The following is a 22,508-nucleotide window of genomic DNA, read 5'->3' as shown; positions in this document are numbered from 1 at the left end:
CCGAAAAACGTACAGTCCATACATGGTTGCAGGAAGCACATTGCATTGCTATTGCACCGTGCACATGATGGATATTATAGTCACTCTGCTGAGTACTGTCAAGGTTGGTGAATGCCAGGAGGGAGTGCGGAACAGGCGGCGTTGCTGCTCACGCTCACTGGTACTTTTGCATGGCAGGCCATCTATTCGCTACGTCTGGCTCTACAGCAGGGGTCGTGGGGTTAGCACACAAGACTGTTTTGTGTATTCATATTCATTGGAAAAATAAAATTGACATTTACAGCCCGCTCCTATTAGCAAGGACTGCCATTATGCAAAGTAGCAGGAAGTAGGCGAACGCAGTGCGAAATAAATTGGGGCTCACCTCAAGGCTATCGCGAAATGATCAGCCGGGGCTATTGGCTATCCGATCACAATTCCGCGGATTAATCTTCCGTGACGTACGAGAGCAGTCGGTCAAACATTCCAGGCTTCATTCGCCAATATTTGGAAAAAATCGTGGTCCCCGTCGCGCATGCGCTGCATCTGTTCATTTCAAGAATTTGCGACAGTCGATGCGTATTAGTATAATGGAAGGTCGCTAGCTTTGAATTTCGCTGCGCAATCAAGAGATAAGTTTGCTTTGTACCGATGGTGCTTTGACAGCCTTTCTCAGAACTCCTTCCAGTTCAAATTAGTTAAAAGCAGTGTGAAGTAAAGAACTTGTCTTTACCGCTGTATGGTAGCGGCCTTAAGTTTTTCGGTGTAGGAACACAGGCCTCACCCTCCAACGGCGTTTCCGTCTCTTTTCTCGCCGATTTAACTTCAGCAACAGAAAATTCTTCTTCAAGAGAAACAATTCCTCCTTTTCTGTGTCTATTAAAAAATATTGGTCCTAACTACATTGTACGAGAAGGAAACGTTGCTTGCCAGTACTCACAGACAGGGAGATGCAACGAATGCCGGAGTACACATGTGCACACTAGCGAGCACGGCTGCTGCTGGTGATGCTATGTCACTGGGGCTGTGTGTTTCAGTAAAGACAAGCAAATTAGTTTATATGCTTGTGCTAAAGCGACAGACAATTTCGATGAAGTTTTAAATCTTCGAGAAGTGTTTATGAAGTGAGCAATAGATGTGTTACCGCAAACTTTGCAAAAAGTGCCCAGCTAAACTCGGGGCCTTTAAGAAGGGAGGATCTGGCCGCATTGCACCACGCTTGAAATACGTCGAAGCCGAGAGTATCTTGTGGTTCAGCACCGTCAATAAACCTCGCTGAATGTCGAGGCCCCGTGCCACTGGACGGCGCCGAAGCCGAAAATCCATCGAAAATCGGTTCCTTGTGGTTGGCGCTTTAGCGATTTATGTGTGTGTGTGGGGGGGGGGGGTTGGGCGCCACACAGACATGAATAATGACGACATCTGAGCTTGTATTTCGAAAACCGCAACTCGCAAGGGCGTAGCGGACGAGAATGGCGCTGGATACATCGATCAAAGTTGTCCTTGATAAGATCCCACAGTGTTGGCCGCTTTTTTATCACTAAAAACATCATGCCCTCGAATTTTCTAGTTGGGTATTTATTACGCTTGGCAATTTTACTGAGCGAGAAAATCAAAAGTGATGCAAGGGACTTTTTTTTTCATTTTAATCACAACAAGCCAAACTTGAAAAAACGATCGCCAAGCAATCATAATCCAGCGGTGTATCCAAAAAAAACATTCCCAGTGAAACAGTAGTTGCAACATTAACCAAGAAGACATTATTTCCTGCCATGTCATGAGATAATAGTCTCTCCGTAAATATATAACCACTTAAATTAGGCATCTAATAAATACATGTACAATGGGCATGTCTCTCAATGCTCACTGTGGCTTATGTCCAAGTATATACAGTCACGGATTTCTATATTTGAGGCAAGCGTCGTTCACGCGACCTCAAAACGCACATGAGCCCTCATTCACGCTGCGACGACGTCGTTTGGGTCTCCTCTTTGACGGCAGGCAGGGCGTACGTGTCGGCGAAGTCCCTCAGCGGGAATTGGCGCGTAGTCTTGGCTTGCGCAAGTTCGTGCGTCCCTCCGGCGCTCTGCGAAGCTCCGGTCGCCGCTGAGCGCACGCGAGGGTCGTCGCTGAACAGATTTGGGATGCGGTCCAGAGGCAATAGCTTCGTCTCCGGCAGTAGCCACATGAGAACCACTAGCGAGACGCCCGTCGACGCACCGGCCATGATGAAGTACCACACCTGGAAGGGGAAAAGCAGAGGACCAAGGAAAGCGATGAGTTCTGTCATAAATCGTAAAATATCGCGAAACCACGAACTGTCCCATACATGTCCCATACACCATACACTGGCGCCGCAAACACACAAGCCTGCCCACTTTTGTTTTGAAATTTCTGACAAAAGGCTTGACTTCAGCAGTGAGTACGCGGGAAAGGATGCCTTGTGCAGCTGTAAAACGCTTCAGTAGGATGGCACAGTACGCGCCAACGCGGCGACCAACAGAGTTTCGTACATTAGAGGGGATTGCAGCTGAAGTGTCTAAGGAATTATTATTATTATTTGATTTGTACACATATACACACAAGGATATTAAGGAATTCAGGAGGGATTAAGCTGACAACTGCCACCGAGAGGGGCACAACCCCTGCCTACTATTTTAGGAGGAGGGAATAGAGGAAATTAAAGTATGAGGAAAGAAAAGAGGAAATAAAGAAATGAAGGAGACACAGACAGAATGAAACAAAATACAAATAATGCCTATAAACGGGAATCCAAGTCAGTGTCCTTCAGAAAAGTTAGTAGGGCTCAATGAGCCTGGTCAAATTGAGCAGCGCACCCCCTTGGAAATAGGCAATCGTCAAGGGTCGCACATTGCAGCCCCACAATTCAATATTGTTACGCGAACGAAGGATTGAGTACTGGAGACTATTTACAAAATATATTTACACAGGATAGCTGCAGCGCTGGCCAGTTCAGCCGACAGCTCGAGAGCCAAACGCAATTCGTCTTCTTCGTCTGGGCGCCCGCGCGCATCGTCCATAAGAAAAACGCAATATGCATGTATCATTATCCCCGGCGGCAGAAGCACCGTCCCGGTGCATCTAAATGTCAGAGGGTACAGGAGGGTAATATGGTTTTAGGCGTGCGACATGCACAACGTCAGTGGAAGTCGGGGCAGATGGGGCACTGGTACTGACTGGGGCGATTTCATACGTAACTGGAGTCACGGCACGCAGCACTCGATATGGGCCTGTGTACCGAGACAGGAGTTTTTCAGACAGGCCAACGTGACGAGTCGGTGACCACAGGAGTACCAGAGATCCAGGCGAAAAGTGAACGTCTCTGTGATGTCGATCGTACAAACGCCGCTGGTTCGCTTGGGAGGTCAGGAGGCGAGCGCGGGCAATTTCGCGAGCTTGGGCAGCCCTGGTGATGGCGTCAAGTGCATATTCGCTGGTCTCTGCTGCGGCGGTTGGAAGGGATGTGTCCAGTGGCAATGTGGGTTCTCGGCCAAACAACAGAAAGAACGGGGAATAGCCGGCAGTGTCGTGGCGCGAAGAGTTATATGCAAATGTGACATACGGTAGGACGAGGTCCCAATCAGTATGGTCAGACGAGACATACTTTGCAAGCATGTCTGTCAGGGTTCGATTGAGACGCTCCGTGAGACCATTGGTCTGTGGATGGTAAGACGTAGTCAGCTTGTGCCTGGTTGAGCAGGACTGCAGTATGTCGGCGATGACTTTTGAAAGAAATGTCCGACCACGGTCAGTGAGCAGTTGGTGTGGAGCTCCATGCTGCAGAATCACGTCGCGTAAAAGAAAATCGGCGACATCTGTGGCACAGCTTGTTCGAAGCGCTCTGGTGATGGCGTAGCGCGTGGCGTAATCTGTCGCCACAGCGACCCACTTGTTGCCAGACGTTGATAGAGGGAAAGGGCCAAGTAAGTCCAAGCCAACGCGAAAGAACGGCTCCAAAGGAATGTCGAGCGGTTGAAGGCACCCGGCAGGGAGCGTCGATGGTGTTTTCCGCCGCTGGCATTTATCACACGCCGCAACGTATTTCCGTACGGAGCGGGCGAGGCCTGGCCAAAAGAAGCGTCGGCGAATCCGGTCGTAGGTGCGGGAGACGCCGAGGTGACCTGCCGTTGGAAAGTCATGAAGTTCTTGGAGAACAGCTGACCGGAGGTGCCGAGGAATGACGAGGAGTAGGGCAGGACCGTCGGGGCGGACGTTGTGGCGGTATAATACACCATCCCGGAGAACAAACAAATGAAGGGACGAATCAGAAGGCGAAGATTCCAAACGATCAATGATGGCGCGCAAGGAGGCATCACGGCGTTGCTCGTCGGCGACTTGTGGCAGCCGAGAAACCGAGAAAACGCAAGCGTCGGCATCGGTGTCAGGGTCGGCGGGTGGTTCGTCCACTGGATAGCGTGATAAGCAGTCGGCGTCTTGATGTAGGCGGCCCGACTTGTAGACTACCGCATAGGAAAATTCTTGTAGCCGCAGAGCCCAGCGACCAAGCCGGCCGGTAGGATCCTTGAGTGAGGAAAGCCAGCAGAGCGCGTGGTGGTCCGTGATTACAGAGAAATGCGTGCCATACAAGTACGGGCGGAATTTAGAAACCGCCCAGACGAGGGCCAGGCATTCACGCTCTGTAATCGAATAGTTGCGCTCCGCTGCTGTGAGGAGGTGGCTAGCGTAGGCGATAACACGATCGCGTCCCTGTTGGCGTTGGGCTAAGACGGCTCCGATACCGTGACCACTGGCATCGGTACGGACCTCTGTAGGGCAGGACGGGTCAAAGTGGGCCAGAATAGGCGGCGTGGTGAGAATGTTGGTCAGGTGGGAAAACGCGGCAGTTTGAGCGGGATCCCAGGTAAACGGCACGTCCTTCTTCAGAAGATCCGTAAGTGGTCGGGCAATCGCTGCGAAGTCTTTAATGAACCGTCGGAAGTAGGAGCAGAGTCCTACAAAACTTCGGACGTCTTTGACAGACTGAGGTACAGGAAAAGACGTGACAGCACGAATTTTCTCCGGGTCTGGTTGAATACCGGAAGCGTCGACGAGGTGGCCCAGCACTGTAATCTGCCGACGACCAAAGGGACACTTCGAGGAATTTAGTTGGAGCCCAGCCTCGCGAAAGACTTGAAGAACAGCTGATAAGCGCTCGAGGTGTGTCTCAAACGTAGGTGAAAATACGAGAACGTCGTCGAGGTAGCAAAGGCATGTTGTCCATTTGAACCCTTGAAGCAAAGAGTCCATCATACGCTCGAATGTGGCTGGGGCGTTGCACAGACCGAATGGCATAACTTTGAATTGATAAAGACCATCAGGGGTGACAAATGCGGTCTTCTCTCGGTCCCTTTCATCCACAGAAATTTGCCAATAACCAGACCGAAGGTCTATTGATGAGAAGTAGTTGGCACCGTGGAGACAATCGAGGGCGTCGTCAATGCGAGGCAAGGGATAGACGTCTTTTTTAGTCATTCGGTTTAGATGACGATAATCTACGCAGAAGCGCCACGTGCCATCTTTCTTTTTAACAAGCACAACGGGCGACGCCCAAGGGCTCGACGAGGGTTCAACAATGCCTTTGGCAAGCATCTTGTGCACTTCATCTTGAATAACCTTACGCTCTGAAAGAGAAACGCGATATGGCCGGCGATGAATAGGACTGGCATCACCAGTATTTATGTGGTGCTTAACATTTGAAGTCTGGCCGAACTGTCGATTGTTGAGGTCGAAGATGTCGTGGTACGAAACCAAAAGGCGACACAGAGCTGCTGCTTGTTCAGGCAATAGGTCCGCAGCAATCATGGGACTAAAGGTTTCGTCACGGCAAATAGCATCCTGTGGACATGGTGAAGACTCGGAGCAGCCGTCGACGGAAAACGCCGTGACGTGGTCATCTCCTATAGCGCGTAGCGTTGCAACCGATATGCCTTGGGGTAGAACTTGCTTTGTTAGTCCAAAATTGACGACGGGAAGGCATGTCCGGTTATCGGCGACGGTTACGACGGAGTGGGGCACAGTGATATCGCGCATCAAAAGGACATCAGGAACAGGAGTAGCGACGTAATCACCATCGGGCAGAGGGAAAGATGATAGCAATTCGACGAAAGTCAAGGTTTTAGGCGGCAGGCGGACGAAGGCGGTCGGACTAAAGTTGTTCGGCAGTTCAGCACGAATATGCGCGAGTAGAGGAAGTTCGAGGCAAAGGGTACCGGTAGAACAGTCGATCAAAGCTGAATGCGCCGTAAGGAAGTCTAGTCCGAAGATTAGGTCATGGGGACAATTGGTCAGCACTGTAAAAAGAACGGGAATGTGGCGGTCGGCGATACTGATCCGGGAAGTACACATTCCAGTGACGGCAACAGCGCTGCCATCGGCGACGCGTACGGCTCGTGTAGTAGCAGGCGTGAGAACCTTTTTCAATCGACGACGGAGGTTATTACTCATGATGGACACCTGGGCTCCAGTATTTATTAACGCCGTCAAAGGGACACCGTCGACGTGGACATCAAGTAAGTTCTGGTTCGTTGGGAGCGTCAATGGGGGATTTTGACACGACGAAGATAATGCAGCGCTACCCCCAGGAGCTGCATGGTCTAGTTTTCCGTCCGGGAAGACCCATAATTGGTCGGCGACGAATAGCGGCGTGGCTGGGGCGACGGGGACCGACGGCGCAGAGGTGACGGTGAGCGAGCGGGACGACTGTCATCGATGGATACGTCAGAGGTAGAAGGCATACGGCGAGGCGAGTAGCGGAGAGGGTCGGCATAAGGGCGCGGAGACGGGGAGAAGTAGCTCGAATACGGCGAGATCCAGGAGGTGCGGCAGTGGCGAGCGACGTGGCCAATGCGGTGACAACGGAAGCAAATGGGCTTGTCATCCGGAGTTCTCCACTCTGTAGGGTTGCGGTATCTGGGAGGGGAATACAGATTGGTGCTAGGCGCAGCTGTCGGCACCAGTCGGGCGTCAGGTCGCGAGACGGAGCAGGCAGCAGGAAAACCGAGGTTGGCAAATTCTTGCCGCACAACTTCCTGAATGAGGGAGATCGCCGGGGCTGGTTGGTCAAAGGTGGGGTCAACTGGGCGTGGATGGAACGGGGCAGGACTTACAGCCTCGAGCTCGCGGCGAACAATACGTGTGACGGTCTCATTGGACGGGGGTGAAGCGGTAATGGCGACGCAGGAGGACGTCGCAGCCGTGTTAGGGAGCCGGGAGAACTGCGGAATGACGCGGCGGCTTTTGGCGAGCTCAAAGCGGCGGCATTCCTTGATAATGACGTCGATGGTGGACACATTGTTGAATATCAACAAGTTGAACGCATCGTCCGCGATCCCTTTGAGAACGTGGCCTACCTTGTCAACTTCGACCATGTTCGCGTCGACTTTTCGGCAAAGAGCGAGCACGTCCTGTATGTACGAGACATACGATTCAGTAGAAGACTGCACTCGAGTAGCAAGCTCTTTCTTTGCAGCCAGCTGCCGACCGGTCGGATTGCCAAAAAGGTCGCGGAGCTTCTCCTTGAAAGCATCCCAGCTAGAGATCTCCTCCTCGTGTGTCCGGAACCAGACACGAGGTGTTCCGTCCAAGTAGAAGAGGACGTTCGCGAGCAATATGGTAGGGTCCCAGTGGTTGTTGCGGCAAACAAGCTCATACATGCCGAGCCAGTCATCAACGTCGACATTATCTTGACCGGAGAATATGCCAGGATCGCGGGGAGTGGCAACCGTGACGTACGTTGTGGTTGGAGTCGGAGTAGTAGGAGCAGACGAGGTCGCGTCAGCGGGAGCCATGGTGGAAAGCTGGACGGTGCGGCCGCTGCGGAGCTCCGTGGCGAGGACGGGGAACGGCACGCTCCACCAAAATGTTACGCGAACGAAGGATTGAGTACTGGAGACTATTTACAAAATATATTTACACAGGATAGCTGCAGCGCTGGCCAGTTCAGCCGACAGCTCGAGAGCCAAACGCAATTCGTCTTCTTCGTCTGGGCGCCCGCGCGCATCGTCCATAAGAAACACGCAATATGCATGTATCAATATTGTCACCTGTAGTAGTGGGCATAGGGCAAGCGCAGAGGCGCAAGAAGAAAGAAGTGCGCGTGCTAACGGCCCCGCTCGATAGTTGCCTCTCGCCACCGTTTTCGCCAGAGCCCAGCCGCTCCCAATAAACGTCGTCAGCCCCTTTTGAAGACGCGTGGCAAAGTGGTGGAGGTGCGGGGTATTTCTCACTCATGCCACAGACTCCTCCTGGGAGTAGAAGCACCAGCCCTGTGTTAGTCCATACTCCAGTCCATCGGACCAGCCGCAGGATCCGGGGACTGCCCCCTGAAGACACCGTAGTGCTTCAGACTACCTCAACCGGTATGGAACATGCAATGACGAACCGGCATACACTTCAGAACCCGCTGGTGCTGAAGTCGTTCCATGGCGACATCTTCGAAGACGTCGAAGACTGGATGACCGACTTCGAGCGCGTCGCCGAATACAACGAATGGGACGACGCGACTAAACGTAGGAATGTCTACTTTTGCCTCGAGGACGGCGCGCGTACATGGCTTCAAAACCGTGAGGAGCAACTGACGTCGTGGCGCAAGTTCCGCCATCATCTACTGGATACTTACGCCAGTCCTGATCGCCGCGAACGAGCCGAACGAGCAATTCAGGTCCGCGTCCAGCTTCCCAACGAAAGCGTTACCGCGTTCGTTGAAGACATGACGCGCCTCTTCAGACGAGCAGACCCTGGAATGACCGAGGACAAGAAGTTGCGTCACCTGATGCGAGGGGTGAAGGAGCAGCTCTTCGCTGGTCTGGTGCGAAATCCTCCGAAGACTGTCGCCGAATTTCTATCCGAGGCGGTCAGTATGGAGGAGATGCTTCAGTAGCGCTCTAACTTTTACGAGCGTCAAGTAAATGCGATTACGGACATGTCCACGGCCATCGGAAGCCACAATGACAACCTTCGAGACCTCATCCGCACCGTTGTGCGCGAAGAGATACTGAAGGTTTACGGCGCCCCACAAGCCACGATGAGCTCCATTGCGAGTGTCATAAGAGATGAAGTGAACCAAGCGCTCCGGTCCACCGTTCCTTTTCCTAACACCGCGCCTGCACCTTCTGTACACCACCGTGCGACCTACGCAGAAGTCTTGCGACAGTCTGCTTCGTCCCCGCCGCTGTTTGTTCAGGCCGCTCATCCGGTTGCACTCCCACCAGCCCAACCGGTGCCATACATCGAGGAACGACGCACGCCTCCACCGTTTCTCCATGCCGCTTCTCCGGTTGTGCTTCCGCAAGAGCGACCAGGGCATTACGCGGATGATCCACGCATGCCCCCTCGGAAGTCAGAGGTTTGGCGCACTCCGGATCGCCGTCCTCTGTGTTTCCACTGTGGTGAGGCAGATCATTTGTACCGCCAGTGCCCATACCGACGCCTCGGGTTGCGGGGCTTTTCCGCCTATTCGCCGCCACCCCGACTGGGCCAACGACCTCGGGACATTGAGGATTATCTGGCTCAGCAACGCATGCCACCGCCTACCGGGCGGCAGTCACGATCGCCGTCGCCAAGGCGATTTTCACCATCGCCCCAGAGGTATTCGAGCGGACGGTCGCCAAGTCCCCGCCGGGAAAACTAACTACAGCGACCTTTGGGGGCGAGGCCGCTGGCAGTCGACGCGCTGAAGACCTCCGATCGACGCGAGTAAACAAGGGTACCGGTACGCCATCAACTGAACGGAATGACCGGCTTTCGCTCGACATACCGGTGGTGATCGACGGTTACGCGGTTAGCGCTTTAGTGGATACCGGAGCGGACTATTCTATATTAAGCGGGAAGATGGCGACGTTTCTGAAGAAAGTAGTTACCCCTTGGCATGGCTCGCAGATTCGTACGGCTGGCGGTCACGTCGTTACTCCACTGGGATCCTGCACGACAAGAGTTCGAATTCGAGGATCGACATTCGTGGCGAGTTGCCTTGTCCTACGCGAATGCTCCCGCGACGTCATTCTCGGAGTTGACTTCCTGCAGGAATACGGCGCTGTTATTGACTTACGGGGCGGTGTAGTCACCTTCTCAGCCGACCAAGCAATCGACACAAACGACGACAAACGACGTGATGACGCGCTACGTGTTTCCGCCGAAAGTGTTACGCTTCCTCCACGAGCCAGTGTTCTAGTCGAAGTGATGTGCGGTGGAATGCGCGAAGGTGGAGTGGTCGCGGAAAGTAACTTAGCGCATCTACTGACACAAGGTGTTTGTGCGGCCAGGAGTGTGCTACAGCTTCGTGATGGCCGATCTAAGTTGCTAGTCACCAACTTTAGTAACGAGCATCGACACCTCTTCCGCGGTACTTCAATAGCATTTGCCGAAGAAGTGGAACACGTAGCTGAATGTTTTGCCCCCGAACCAGTGAGGCCGGCTGACAAGTCACTGGGCACCGTCGACATTAATCCCGAGTTATCTAACGACAAACAGGCAGCACTGCACGAGCTCTTGCTTGAATTCAGGGCATGCTTCGCAGGCTCGTCTAAGGTACGCCAGACTTCGGTTACAAGGCACAGGATCATCACATGCGACGACGCACGCCCGATACACCAGCAGCCTTACCGCGTGTCGGCAAAGGAACGCGCAGCGATTCGTACGCAAGTACAAGAGATGCTTGAAGACGGCGTGATCGAACCTTCCAACAGCTCATGGTCGTCTCCGGTCGTTCTTGTCAAAAAGAAAGACGGAACGCTACGCTTTTGCGTCGACTACCGGAAGCTCAACAACGTAACTAAAAAGGACGTGTACCCGCTGCCACGTATCGACGACTCGTTAGATAGACTGCGGCGTGCCCAGTACTTTTCGTCACTCGATTTGAAAAGTGGATACTGGCAGATCGAGGTAGACGAACGAGACCGCGAGAAAACGGCCTTTGTGACTCCCGACGGCCTTTACGAATTTCGAGTGCTCCCTTTCGGTTTGTGTTCAGCCCCAGCAACTTTCCAGCGAATGATGGATACTGTCCTCGCTGGATTGAAGTGGCAGACTTGCCTTGTGTATCTTGACGACGTAGTTGTCTTTTCTGAAACATTTGAGCAACATCTTCATCGCCTGCGGCATGTGCTAGAAGCGCTCCGATCGGCTGACCTCACGCTTAAACCAGAGAAGTGCCACTTCGGTTATGAACAGCTCAAGTTTCTCGGACACGTCGTCAGCGCCAAAGGAGTTCGACCCGATCCCGACAAGCTTGCCGCTGTAGCAGCTTTTCCTCTTCCTGAAGACAAGAAGGCCGTCCGACGCTTCCTGGGCTTGTGTGCGTATTATCGCCGCTTCATCGACAACTTCTCGAAGATTGCGGAACCCCTGACTCGCCTTACCAGGGATGACACGCCATTTGCCTGGACGAATGAGCAACAAGCAGCCTTCGCTGAACTACGCCAACGCATGCAGTCAGCACCCGTCCTGGCACATTTCGACGAAGAGGCTGACACCGAGGTGCATACTGACGCCAGCAACATCGGCCTTGGCGCAGTACTCGTCCAACGTCAAGACGGCATTGAACGAGTAATAGCCTATGCTAGCCGCTCGCTGTCCCGTGCCGAGGCGAACTACACTACTACAGAAAAAGAGTGTCTCGTGGTCGTCTGGGCGATCACGAAGTTTCGCCCTTATCTTTACGGCCGTCCCTTCCAAGTGGTGACAGACCACAATGCTCTATGTTGGTTTGCGAACATACGCGATCCTTCAGGACGGCTGGCACGGTGGAGCTTGCGGCTACAGGAATTCGACGTCACCATAGTTTATAAGTTTGGCCGCAGGCACGAAGACGCCGACACGTTGTCGCGTGCTCCCGCCGAATCTTTCAGTCGACAGTCAGAGGACGAGGACGGCTTCCTGGGCGCCCTTACTACGTTAGACTTGGTCAAATCGCAGCGTGACGACGCTGAAATTCGACCTCTCATCGACCACTTAGAGGGCCGTGAAACAACCATACCACGCCATCTACGTCGCGTCTTGACGTCCTTCTGTCTACGAGACAATGTGCTGTACAAGAAGAACGCCCGCCCGAATGATCGAGCCTACCTCCTAGTAGTTCCCAAAGACTTGCGGGACGATATTCTTTTCGCTTGCCACGACGAGCCTACATCTGGCCACCTCGGCTCCTCACGAACGCTTGCTAGAGTGCGCGAGATGTATTACTGGCCCGGACTTTCAGCAAGCGTCAAGCAGTATGTGAAAGGCTGCCGTGAATGTCAGCGACGAAAGTCACCACCCCTGAAGCCCGCCGGGTTATTGCAACCCATTGAACCACCTCATAAGCCATTCGACCATGTCGGCTTGGACATTCTTGGGCCTTTTCCTCTGTCAACCGACGGCAACAAGTGGGTGCTTGTCGCCACTGACGGTTTAACCCGCTATGCCGAGACAGAGGCGCTCCCACGAGCCACGGCTTCTGAGGTAGCGCAGTTCTTCATGTGTCACATTGTATTGCGCCATGGTGCCCTAGCCACTGTTATCACAGATAGAGGAACGGCGTTCACGGCACAGCTCACGGACGAAATTTTTCAACTAAGCAACACCAGGCATCGAAAGACGACCGCTTACCATCCGCAGTCCAACGGCCTTACGGAGCGATTAAACAAGACCATCACAGACATGATCTCTATGTACATCGACGTCCAGCACAAAACATGGGATCGTATCCTGCCTTATGTGACCTGCGCGTATAATACCGCCGTACAAGAAACAACGCGCTTGACACCATTTCGCCTTGTCTACGGCCGCGAAGTACAGACGATGCTGGACGCTATGCTTCCGTGCCACGACGCCGAGAACCTAACTACTGACGCCGAAGAATTTGCTCAGCGCGCTGAGGAGGCTCGCCAGCTCGCGCGGCTGCACATCGGTGAGCAGCAACACGCAGATGCACGGCGCTATAACATCCGTCACCGGCAACTGCGCTACAGTCCCGCGACAAAGTGTTGGTGTGGACCCCTGTTCGCCGCCGTGGCCTTTGTGAAAAGTTGCTCAGCCGGTATTTTGGCCCGTACAAAGTGCTGCGCCGCGTTAGTGACGTGAACTATGAAGTCGTTCCAGATAGTGCGGCGCAAACACGGCTCCGACAACCACCTAGTTCTGACGTAGTTCACGTCGTACGCATGAAGCCTTACGTTGCGCGTTAGTGATTTTTACGCGCCCATTTGCACCTAATGCACTTACCTCTTCGTTTCTAGAGAGGTAGAGAATTGTCTTTAGCTACGCCGCTGTAGCTCTCGCTGTGTTCTGTGCGTGAGCATCTTCATTGAGCGTGTGTTATTTTTTTGTTGTTGTTTTTTTTTCCTTTCCCACACCACTTCTTGAGTATCGAGCCGATGCTCTTTCCGAGGAAGGGGGGAAATGTCACCTGTAGTAGTGGGCATATGGCAAGCGCAGAGGCGCAAGAAGAAAGAAGTGCGCGTGCTAACCGCCCCGCTCGATAGTTGCCTCTCGCCGCCGTTTTCGCCAGAGCCCAGCCGCTCCCAATAAACGTCGTCAGCCCCTTTTGAAGACGCGTGGCAATATTCCTTAATGAGCAATGCGCGCTGCGCAACGAATGCGGGCCACTCTAAAACTACGGAAGCTGCAAGCATGTACTACCCATCATACCCATCATGCTGGCTGAACTACGGAAGCTGCAAGCATGGCAGTTCAGCCAGCATGATGGGCTATGATGGCCAGTACGCGGATTTGCCGAATGTTCGTTCTTCGGGCTTTAAGTGGCTTCATGGCATTACAAAGTGATCTTTTTTAAGAAACTACCGTGTTATAAATACTGAAATAAAGATAATTAAATAAACATTATTAAAATTGTCCGGTGGCACGATTGCGATAGGTCCTCTTGCAGAGAAGGCCGATATTGAAAACATTACGTCACCGACGCACAGACAAGTGGAATGACTGAAATTAGCAGCGGTTAGGCGGGAACTTTAGAGTCTTATTACTTTCTGCATTCAGAAAAGGAAAAGGATAAATTGCTTTTAAATTTAGGCCCATTTATGCCCAGATTAGATTGGAAGCCCGGTGTTCTACCTTTGCTCCACGCCAGCACGCGTGTACAATCACTGCAAAAGTATACAATCTTTGCATTCTACCGGTGCTAACATATGGGCCAGAAACTTGGAGGTTAACAAAGAAGCTCGAGAGCAAGTTAAGGACTACACAGAGAGCGGTGGAATGAAAAATGTTAGATGTAACGTTGAGAAAAAGGAAGAGAGCGGTGTGGATCAGAAAGCAAATGGGCATAGCTGATATTCTAGTTGACATTAGGAAAAAGAAATGGAGCTGGGCAGGCCACGTAATGCGTCGGGTAGATAACCGATGGCCACTAGAGTTACAGAATGGCTGCCAAGAAAAGGGAAGTCCAGCCGAGGACGCCAGATAACAAGGTGGGCTGATAAAATTAGGAAATTTGGACGTGTAAGTTGTAATCAGCTAGCGGGCCAGCGGGCAAGCGTCTCACAAACACGTACCATAAGCGGAACGGCAATGAGCGCTGACCTTTGCTGTGTGCTTGCCCATTACGCCGCCCGAATAGTACGAGAGGTTGTTTCTCATATTAGCCCGAGCGTTGTGCGCATGCTTGAGTTGCGAAAGAGACATCGGGGACCATTTTCTGGAGACTTGTAGTACCTGGGTACTTTTTGCTGGGGACTCTTGCTTCTTAAAAAAAATTATGGGGTTTTACGTGCCAAAACCACGATCTGATTATGAGGCACACCTTTAACCTGCACCTAAATCTAAGCACATGGGTGTTTTAGCATTTCGCCCCCCTCGAAATGCAGCCGCCGTGGCCGGGATACGATCCCGCGACGTCGTGCTCAGCAGCCCAACACCATAGCCACTGGGCAAACACGGCGGGTACTCTTGCTTCTAATGTGCGTTTCCCGAGGATCTACGGAGGACAGCACACTTTTCTCGCGTGTAAGCGACGCTGAAACTTTCGTCCAAAAGGGATCATAACGGCTGATAGAGAGTCTGCAATGGTGAAGCGGCAGTTTTTTGTCAGTGGTTGGCCGGTGACATTGTGGCCCAGATAGCATACGGTTTGCCGCTTCGCCATATAGATCAGGCAATATTAGATCATCTACAGTAGACAATTTTACCGTACCGCCCGGATGCGTCCGCATTCAGTCCCCTTTCGGATGTTGCACAGCATGCAGAGGGGTGTCAACTGCTGGCCCGATCGTTCACGTCCGACAGCCAATCCATACAGAAAAATCACCGCGACTACAATCAGCATGTGCAGAGTTTTGCGGTTGGATGCCTCGTCTGGTTTAGGCTACCACTCAACTCTCCTGGACTGTCTGCCAAGTTCGCTGCCAAGTACCACGGGCCATACCACGTCATCGAGTGCCAGTCCGCCGTCACTTATGTCATTGAGCCCCCTAGGACAACAAGCATGCACTGTTTTGTTCGCGACATGGTTCACGTCAGCTTTCTCAAGCCCCATCATGACCCTCTCATCCCTTTATCGCCATGGGTCGCCAGGATGGCTCCACGTTGCCGCTGGTGTTATTGTAGTGAAGAAGAACATGAACAAGCAGTAGAGGGGCGCCAGGACGCGAGCACTGATCACGAGCTGTTGGCGCCACGACTGTTGTTTCCCTGAGACTGCGTAGGTTTTTCACCTTGCGCTTGCCGTTAATAAATTCCTGTATGAAGGTACAATTTATTTCAGCTATGGAAATGGGAAAGTTAGTAATAAATTTAGGGAACTCTTGTGGAACGTAGGGAGGCTCTGCGTTTCGGTCCCGTAGCTTTCACAACACTGCCAAGAAACATCTGTAGTGTAGAGGAAGACAGATTGCGATGAGCGAAAGTTCTCCCATTTCCCACTATGAACTCATGCATGCGCATGACGCTCAGACGAATGCAAAAAAAAAAAGACCTCCACGCGAGTAGGCCGATCTAAGTATCGACATTGGTGCCACCGCTCTTGGCCTCGTCTGCTGTTACACTCCGCCGCTGCCAATGCTCACATCTTCTCTTCTAGCCACCATAGTTCAGGGTTGCGCTCAGTCCTGTGGTCCACGCTGACAACGACGGTGCTACGCGCCTTTAGTCTCTGCTTATTCGCTATCGCAATAAAGCGCAAATATTTGAGTTAGTCACTTTTAGCGTCAGGTAAGCCCCCTTGACTCCCTTGAACCAAGTAGCCTAAATCGAAACCTAACCTGATAGGAGCTAGAACGCAGGTACCAGCGGAACACGAAGAACAGGGCACGGTCGACGGCGTACGTGAGGCCTGCCAGCAGACCGTGGCGCCGCGGCGGCAGTAGCTCCATGCACACCAGGACGGAGACCGGTCCCAGTCCGAGAGAGTAGGCGACCACGGAGCACAGGGCAGCGCACATGATGGCGCGCTCGAAGGTGGCGTTCTCGGCTAGCGAATCGGCCACGGTTGTGCGCTGGACGAAGTAGGCGCTCATCAGCAGGATTCCCGTAAGCAGCATCGAAGAGGTGAACAGCAGGAAGCGACGGCCGATGGCGTCGGTCAGGAAGATGATGCCCGGCATGATGATCATTTGGAAGATGACCATGACGAGGTCCTTGCGGCCGTAGAAGACGTCCCTGCTGCCAACCAGTTGCAGGTCTTGGTATTTCTGCATCTGGATATAGTGGTATGGTAGCAAAGTGGAAGTTTGCGCAAATACTTCAAAAATCATCATCATCATCATCATCATCATCATCATCATCAGCCTACATTTATGCCCACTCCAGGACGAAGGTCTCTCCCTGCGACCTCAAATTACCGCTGTCTTGCGCTAGCTGATTCCAATTTGCGCCTGCAAATTTCCCAACTTCATAACATCACCTAGTTTTCTGCTGTCCTAGACTGCGCTTCCCTACTCTTGATATCCATTCTGTAACTCTATAGGTCCTCCGGCTATCCATCCTACGCATTACATGGCCTGCCCAGCTCCATTTTCCCCTCAAAAATATAACTTCACAATTTGACGAGCGTGCGATTTTTATTAGCTAAAAGCGGAACGACAACAAATTACGACGCAAGAATGACATCCTGAATACAGGATCGAAAGGTAAATTAGCGGTGATGCCTCAGCGGAAATCTGGAATAAATATCAAACACTGCTGGGTGAAATTGGGATTGACATTATCTCTGCAGACCCCAAACTAAGTTTCACATCGAGAAAAACTAGAAGAACTGGTTCACTTTTATTTATGGTTATTGTGAGTACAATTGTACCCAAGAAGCAATGAAATAATCTTTGAGCCTGTCAAACCGCTTTAAAAGGTTACACTTTAAAGGTACTGAGAACCAATTTTTATGGTACCCGTTTTTTTTAGTGCAAGGGAAAGCTGAGTGTTCACTCCCACGGTGGTAAAGTGGACAACGCCTTGGAACAATGTTTTATCAGAGTTTTCAGATCTGCATTGAAGAAATGTGCTGGAAACAGGGATAGGGGAGCGTGATAGCAATTATACGCAGGCCTCGATGGGAAGCAGACAAGTGCTGCTTCTAATGTGAGCAATACTTTGTTTATCAAGCAGATGTTCCTGCGGTTTATGTTTTAAGAATGGGTGAAATATTTTTGCTATAGTAGGTAGTGTCCGAATCTGCGCCCTAGCGACAGCTCCCTAAAGGTAACTCAAAACGATCTCGAAAGTCATGCGTTCCCAGGCTGCATGCGCCAGGCATTTTTTTTCGCGAATGCCAAGCTAAGCGTTAGTATACGCCTGTAATGCTAATTTTGCAGTGCCGGCACCCATTTACAGCACAATTCGTCCATCGCATTTTGCATCTCACAGAGGCCACAGAACTTGTGGCACAAACAAGGACACTCGCGCGCGTGCAACAACCCTCGCATGCGTCGAGATGCAACGAACAGTTCTGCCCGCTTTGCCGCACCACTCGTTACCACGAAGGCAGCGTCGGTCATTAGGGTGCACTTTTTTATTTACTTTTTAATACGCATAGAATAAAGCAGAAATCCTTTTATTATATGAACTCCAAATTCAAGCAATAAGCATCCCGTACTTAATAATAATCGAATTTGGCACAGCAATCTCGTACACTCCATCCTAAGTACCAAGATTTCGCCGCCAGGTCACGCCAATCACTGGTTGTTGCGACTTTTCTTGCCAATTAATTATAATTCCTACATAAATCGCGAACAGCGTGCTCGACTCTATCCGTATAAACAATGGTTATTTAATGTGCATCAAAGTCTCAAAACAAATTCTGGCAAGTTGTCAGTTCCTTTATATTTCCTAGGGCTAAATCAGTATTGCCGATATGAACCTCAATGTAGCATGTATGATACTATGGTGGCGAGTGACACTGCGGACCAGTAGGTCTTGACAGGCCTCCGACGAGAGCAGGCAGGACACGTGAGCCATGTCTCAAACTTGGATTAATCTGCCGAGCGCCGGGAGCTGGCGCGTGCGGAGCGCAACACCCGGCTCGTGAGGATGCGAGGGTCTGCGATTTAATTCATGAAATGCCCAATGCTGCTGCCGCTACATTCCATTGGGCATGACGATGATAAGAGAAAGAAGTACCCTGGGACGTGTCACGTGACGAGTAGAGAACACAACTGGCTGTCCATTTTACGAAAGTGATATGAACCTAATGCATGCCCGCGGAACGCAATCAGAGTCGGAGGTGGCGGATATTTAGATAGCGGCATGTTCAGGAAAACAGCCGATTCTAGGTGGAGCCGACTAGCGCAAGAGAAGCTGTGTGGGCTTCCCTGGAAGCAGCCCTTGCCCTATCATGGCAACTAGAAGATTCCCGCACTCGAGAAATAGCAAGTGTTTGGCGGCGTTAGCACTTTTTTAAGACAATGTACTCCTACTGGCAGGTATAATATTTAAAGCCGTCGACAGCCTACCAGAAGAAGCTTTTGTACACCTCAGCTGACTCGTACTTGGCAAAATGTTTTTTTTTAATCCCCCCTATTACTCTCTCAGTGGCCACATCTTCCTTTGGTACTGTTTAGTTCAATTGATGCAGTTCTTTAATTGTATCAAAGAATGGTCCGCATTAAAAAAGAAGTAATCCTGAACGGAAATTATCTTACGCCCATGGGTCCGCCAAGCATGCTCAGCCAAAAGACGAACACGATGCAGACCACGGCCCTCAGCGGTGTGCGGAGGCGCTGTATGCGTATGGCCAAGAGGGCGCACTCGTCGCCTGTCACAACGATGCCCAACAGCTCGTAGGCGCGCTGTGCGTCCATCGGGCGGTTGACCTGCGCCACCATGGCACGTCAGTCATTTCAATGGGTTGCAGCCGGTTGAATTTATAACTGTTTCCGTTAGCATGCTTTATTTGAACGTTAACCTCCTAAGCGTATGCCCCATATGTTAGCACCGGTTGAATGCAATCTGTTCAACGACCGTGGTAAGCTCCCAGTAAGGATTTGGTAATGCCTGCCGTACGCACTCCAACCCCTTTTTATTCTTCTGTAAGTTTCCTTCTCAGGTTCCACTGTGAGTAATTGACTTAGATAACAAAGAATCCCTCAAACAAATCAAGAACCGCGGAATGGTCGATGGAACGACAAATATTACGAATAAAGATAGGAGACAAGAAGAGATCTGTGTGGATCAGAGAGCGAACAGAGAGATAGTCGATATTATACAAGGTTTACCGCTCAATTTAATCCAAGCGCCAGTCAAGTTATTACGTGCGCCAGTCAGTTTAATCCAAGCGCCATTCAAATTAATCTAACTACCGTTCATTTTAATCCCAGCACCACTTTATTTGATCCAACCCCCACTGAATTTAATCCAAACGCCAGCCAAGTTATTCCAAACACTTGTGAATTTAATCCAAGCAAAACGCACTTCATAAACCTTTGAATTTCGAAGCAACTGAAATTTTGGGAAAATGTTAGGAGTTAAATGTTTCAATACCAAATAAACGGGCAAAGTGGGGGTCCAATAGCGTTCCTCCCACGTGTCTAATGACAACTTTTGGACACTTTATTTTTGTGTTTTCAGAGCAACTCATAATACAGAAATTCTGGCATACAAGCGTGAGGAAATGTCAGCATTGGATGGTGAAGAGGGTTCTTGATGCAAGTACTAAGTCGTCATGTGTGTCAACTGAAGCACCAATAAGTGACTAAATGGTAATGACAAGGCCTTGGTCTCTAATGAATGTGGATCACTTTTGCTACGGCCGCTTTCAGCAGCCTTCAGTGGAATACTTCTTCATTTGGGACCATGCAAATTCCAATGAAATTAGCAATTAACTGCATGGTAGACCTAACTGATCGGGCCTAGTCACTAGTGAGCGCTAGTTACTATGCTCACTTCAGTGTTGTCGCTGCTTTAAACAACATAACGTGAAAGGCATCCAATGAAATGTAATAAAATGAGCGATTCAACCACGCCGATTAGGAAGTGATTTACTTAAATCAATGGTGATTTTGAGTCGCATATTTCCTCTGAGAGTTGCAGCTTTTATTCCTGCATGTCGTCATTGGTATCAATCAAACTGTGATAAAACGAGCTTTTTTGTTATCATTGCCAAATGATAACGTTGAGTCATTAGTGATCACTAGTAATGTGCTCGGTTTGGTGCTCTTCTACTTTCACGCCACATAGTGGGGTGGATATCAAATTAAAATTCATTTAAACGACGATTCAATTATGATCACTCATAGATGCTGGGATTGAGTCCCTAGTGATCGTGAATCACTATTTTCAGAATGACACTAGTAGCTTTGATTCGTGCATGTCGTCATTGGTATCAATCAAACATTCATAAAATGCAGCATCTTGGTATCCTTATTAAACGATAACACTGAATCGATTAGGGATCACTTATGATGCACTCTATCGGGTATTCATGTACCTTTATGCAGCATAGGATCACGGATGTCAAATAAAAACTCGTTTAAACAGGGATTCAATAGTGATAACCAAGAGTTGCTACGGGTGTAGTCACTAGTTATCATGGATCCCTTTGCTCTATTACAGTAATAGTATTACACTAATGTTCTGTACAACAGTAACTGTATTAACGCGATAGCGTTTAGGGCCTCATGTCGCAGAAAATCCGGCGTCGGCGTCGACATTGGCGCCCGCGGCCGAGAATATCATCCCCGACCACGTTTAGGTTTGCCACACCATTCTATCATTAATGTTGCTCATACCTTGTCTTGCATTCTTGGCGAAGCTATTCCTCGCAATTTTGAGAGTGACAATCCACAAATAAATGTCATGAAACAAAACACCAACAACGCATGCCTTTTATGTTAAATCTTCTCAGACTGAAATATTAAAAGTGCAAAACAAATACGGAAGCCTGAAAATGATGTTATTTATTTGGTGTGGTTGCGCACCATCTCCGGGATCGGCCCACGCAGGAGGCCGCGTTTCCACCAGAAAGATCGCCTACGTGCATGGCGTTCGCCGCCAGTGTTTGCCAGTAACCACTAAGGTTGCATAAGCTGGAGTCGTCGGCAACCATGAGTAGCAGTCAGGGACCTTTGAATGCTATCGCCTTCCACTCTTGAAAGCGAAGCTTAAGCGATCTCCCAATTTTACAGTAATGAGAACAAAGATTCCACACAAGAACAAAGTGCAAAGGCCCTTTATATGGCAGACAGTAGCTGATGCTAGAGTCATTATATGTTTATATACACTGACGCTGGCCCCACTTGTTCAGAGTGGGTGTTAAAACCGACTCCGGAACAAGCAAATGATTGTCGGTGCACAAATTTTCGAGGCTGCGATGGTCATGAGCGGCTAAAACAATGTCATTTTTTTGTAGGGTAATGTGGGGTGTGCGAGCATTAGGCGAGTAAAAATGGGGTAGACTTTAGCATACCCTTGCGCGGTCTGAACATTGCGTCAGTAATAGCCCACTGACCTGCAGCAACCAACGCGGGGACTCGACCACCCAGCTCATGAGGAATACGAAGAGCACGTATGGCGCCAGGGAGAGGACGGCCAGCCACTGCCAGGGCAGCGCGTGCGGGAAAACGACGGCGGCCAAGGCGGCCGAGCAGGTAGCAGCAGTGCTGGATGCCCACCACAGCGCCCCGGTCGTCGTCGGGCGCCACCTCGGTCAGGTAGACGTGTGCGCTCAGGTTGCCCACGGCGATGAACACGCCCGACACGGCCTGGAACACGCAGATCAGGAATCCCGTCGGCAGCGCGGGCAGCAGTGTTGACAGCACGGTCGCCAATGTACCTGTGTCCAAGGGGCATACCGTCGAAGTAGTAGACCAATGAGGACAGCTCTTTCAACGTGTGATGATTTGGTCTTCCTAAGTCAACGAGGGGATATTTACCCGGGAGTGTATTTGCACTTGCATGGTTCGAATTATTGTGGCCACCAATGAGACTAATTCGCAGTGGGGAAAAGGAACAACGAAGCCGATTAATAACATAACATGAACATATAATTAACACAAACTGTCACGCACACATACTAGCTAACCAAGATATTATGACTAATAGAAATGTTCATGCACTTCCAAATGTTCTCACACACTAAATAATTATATATA

At 50.8% G+C, this 22,508-nt stretch overlaps 1 protein-coding gene across 1 annotated transcript in view; it reads right to left on the bottom strand.

Moving 5' to 3' along the window:
- Window positions 1-1,933: 1,933 nt before the first annotated feature.
- LOC119444768 (uncharacterized) overlaps window positions 1,934-22,508 on the bottom strand; it is a 37,262-nt gene continuing 16,687 nt past the window's right edge. Inside the window, exons 3-7 of the mRNA XM_037709117.1 lie at window positions 22,029-22,189; window positions 21,866-21,952; window positions 19,062-19,232; window positions 16,191-16,625; window positions 1,934-2,221 (exon numbers count right to left, since the gene is read on the bottom strand). Coding sequence (XP_037565045.1) covers window positions 1,934-2,221; window positions 16,191-16,625; window positions 19,062-19,232; window positions 21,866-21,952; window positions 22,029-22,189 — 1,142 coding nt within the window. The remainder of the gene's footprint in view (window positions 2,222-16,190; window positions 16,626-19,061; window positions 19,233-21,865; window positions 21,953-22,028; window positions 22,190-22,508) is intronic.

This window comes from Dermacentor silvarum, chromosome 3, assembly GCF_013339745.2.
Source record: "Dermacentor silvarum isolate Dsil-2018 chromosome 3, BIME_Dsil_1.4, whole genome shotgun sequence".
In the NCBI taxonomy this organism is placed as follows: Eukaryota; Metazoa; Arthropoda; class Arachnida; order Ixodida; family Ixodidae; genus Dermacentor; species Dermacentor silvarum.
Note: the sequence above shows the minus strand (reverse complement) of the source record. Positions and strands in the feature narration are given on the sequence as shown.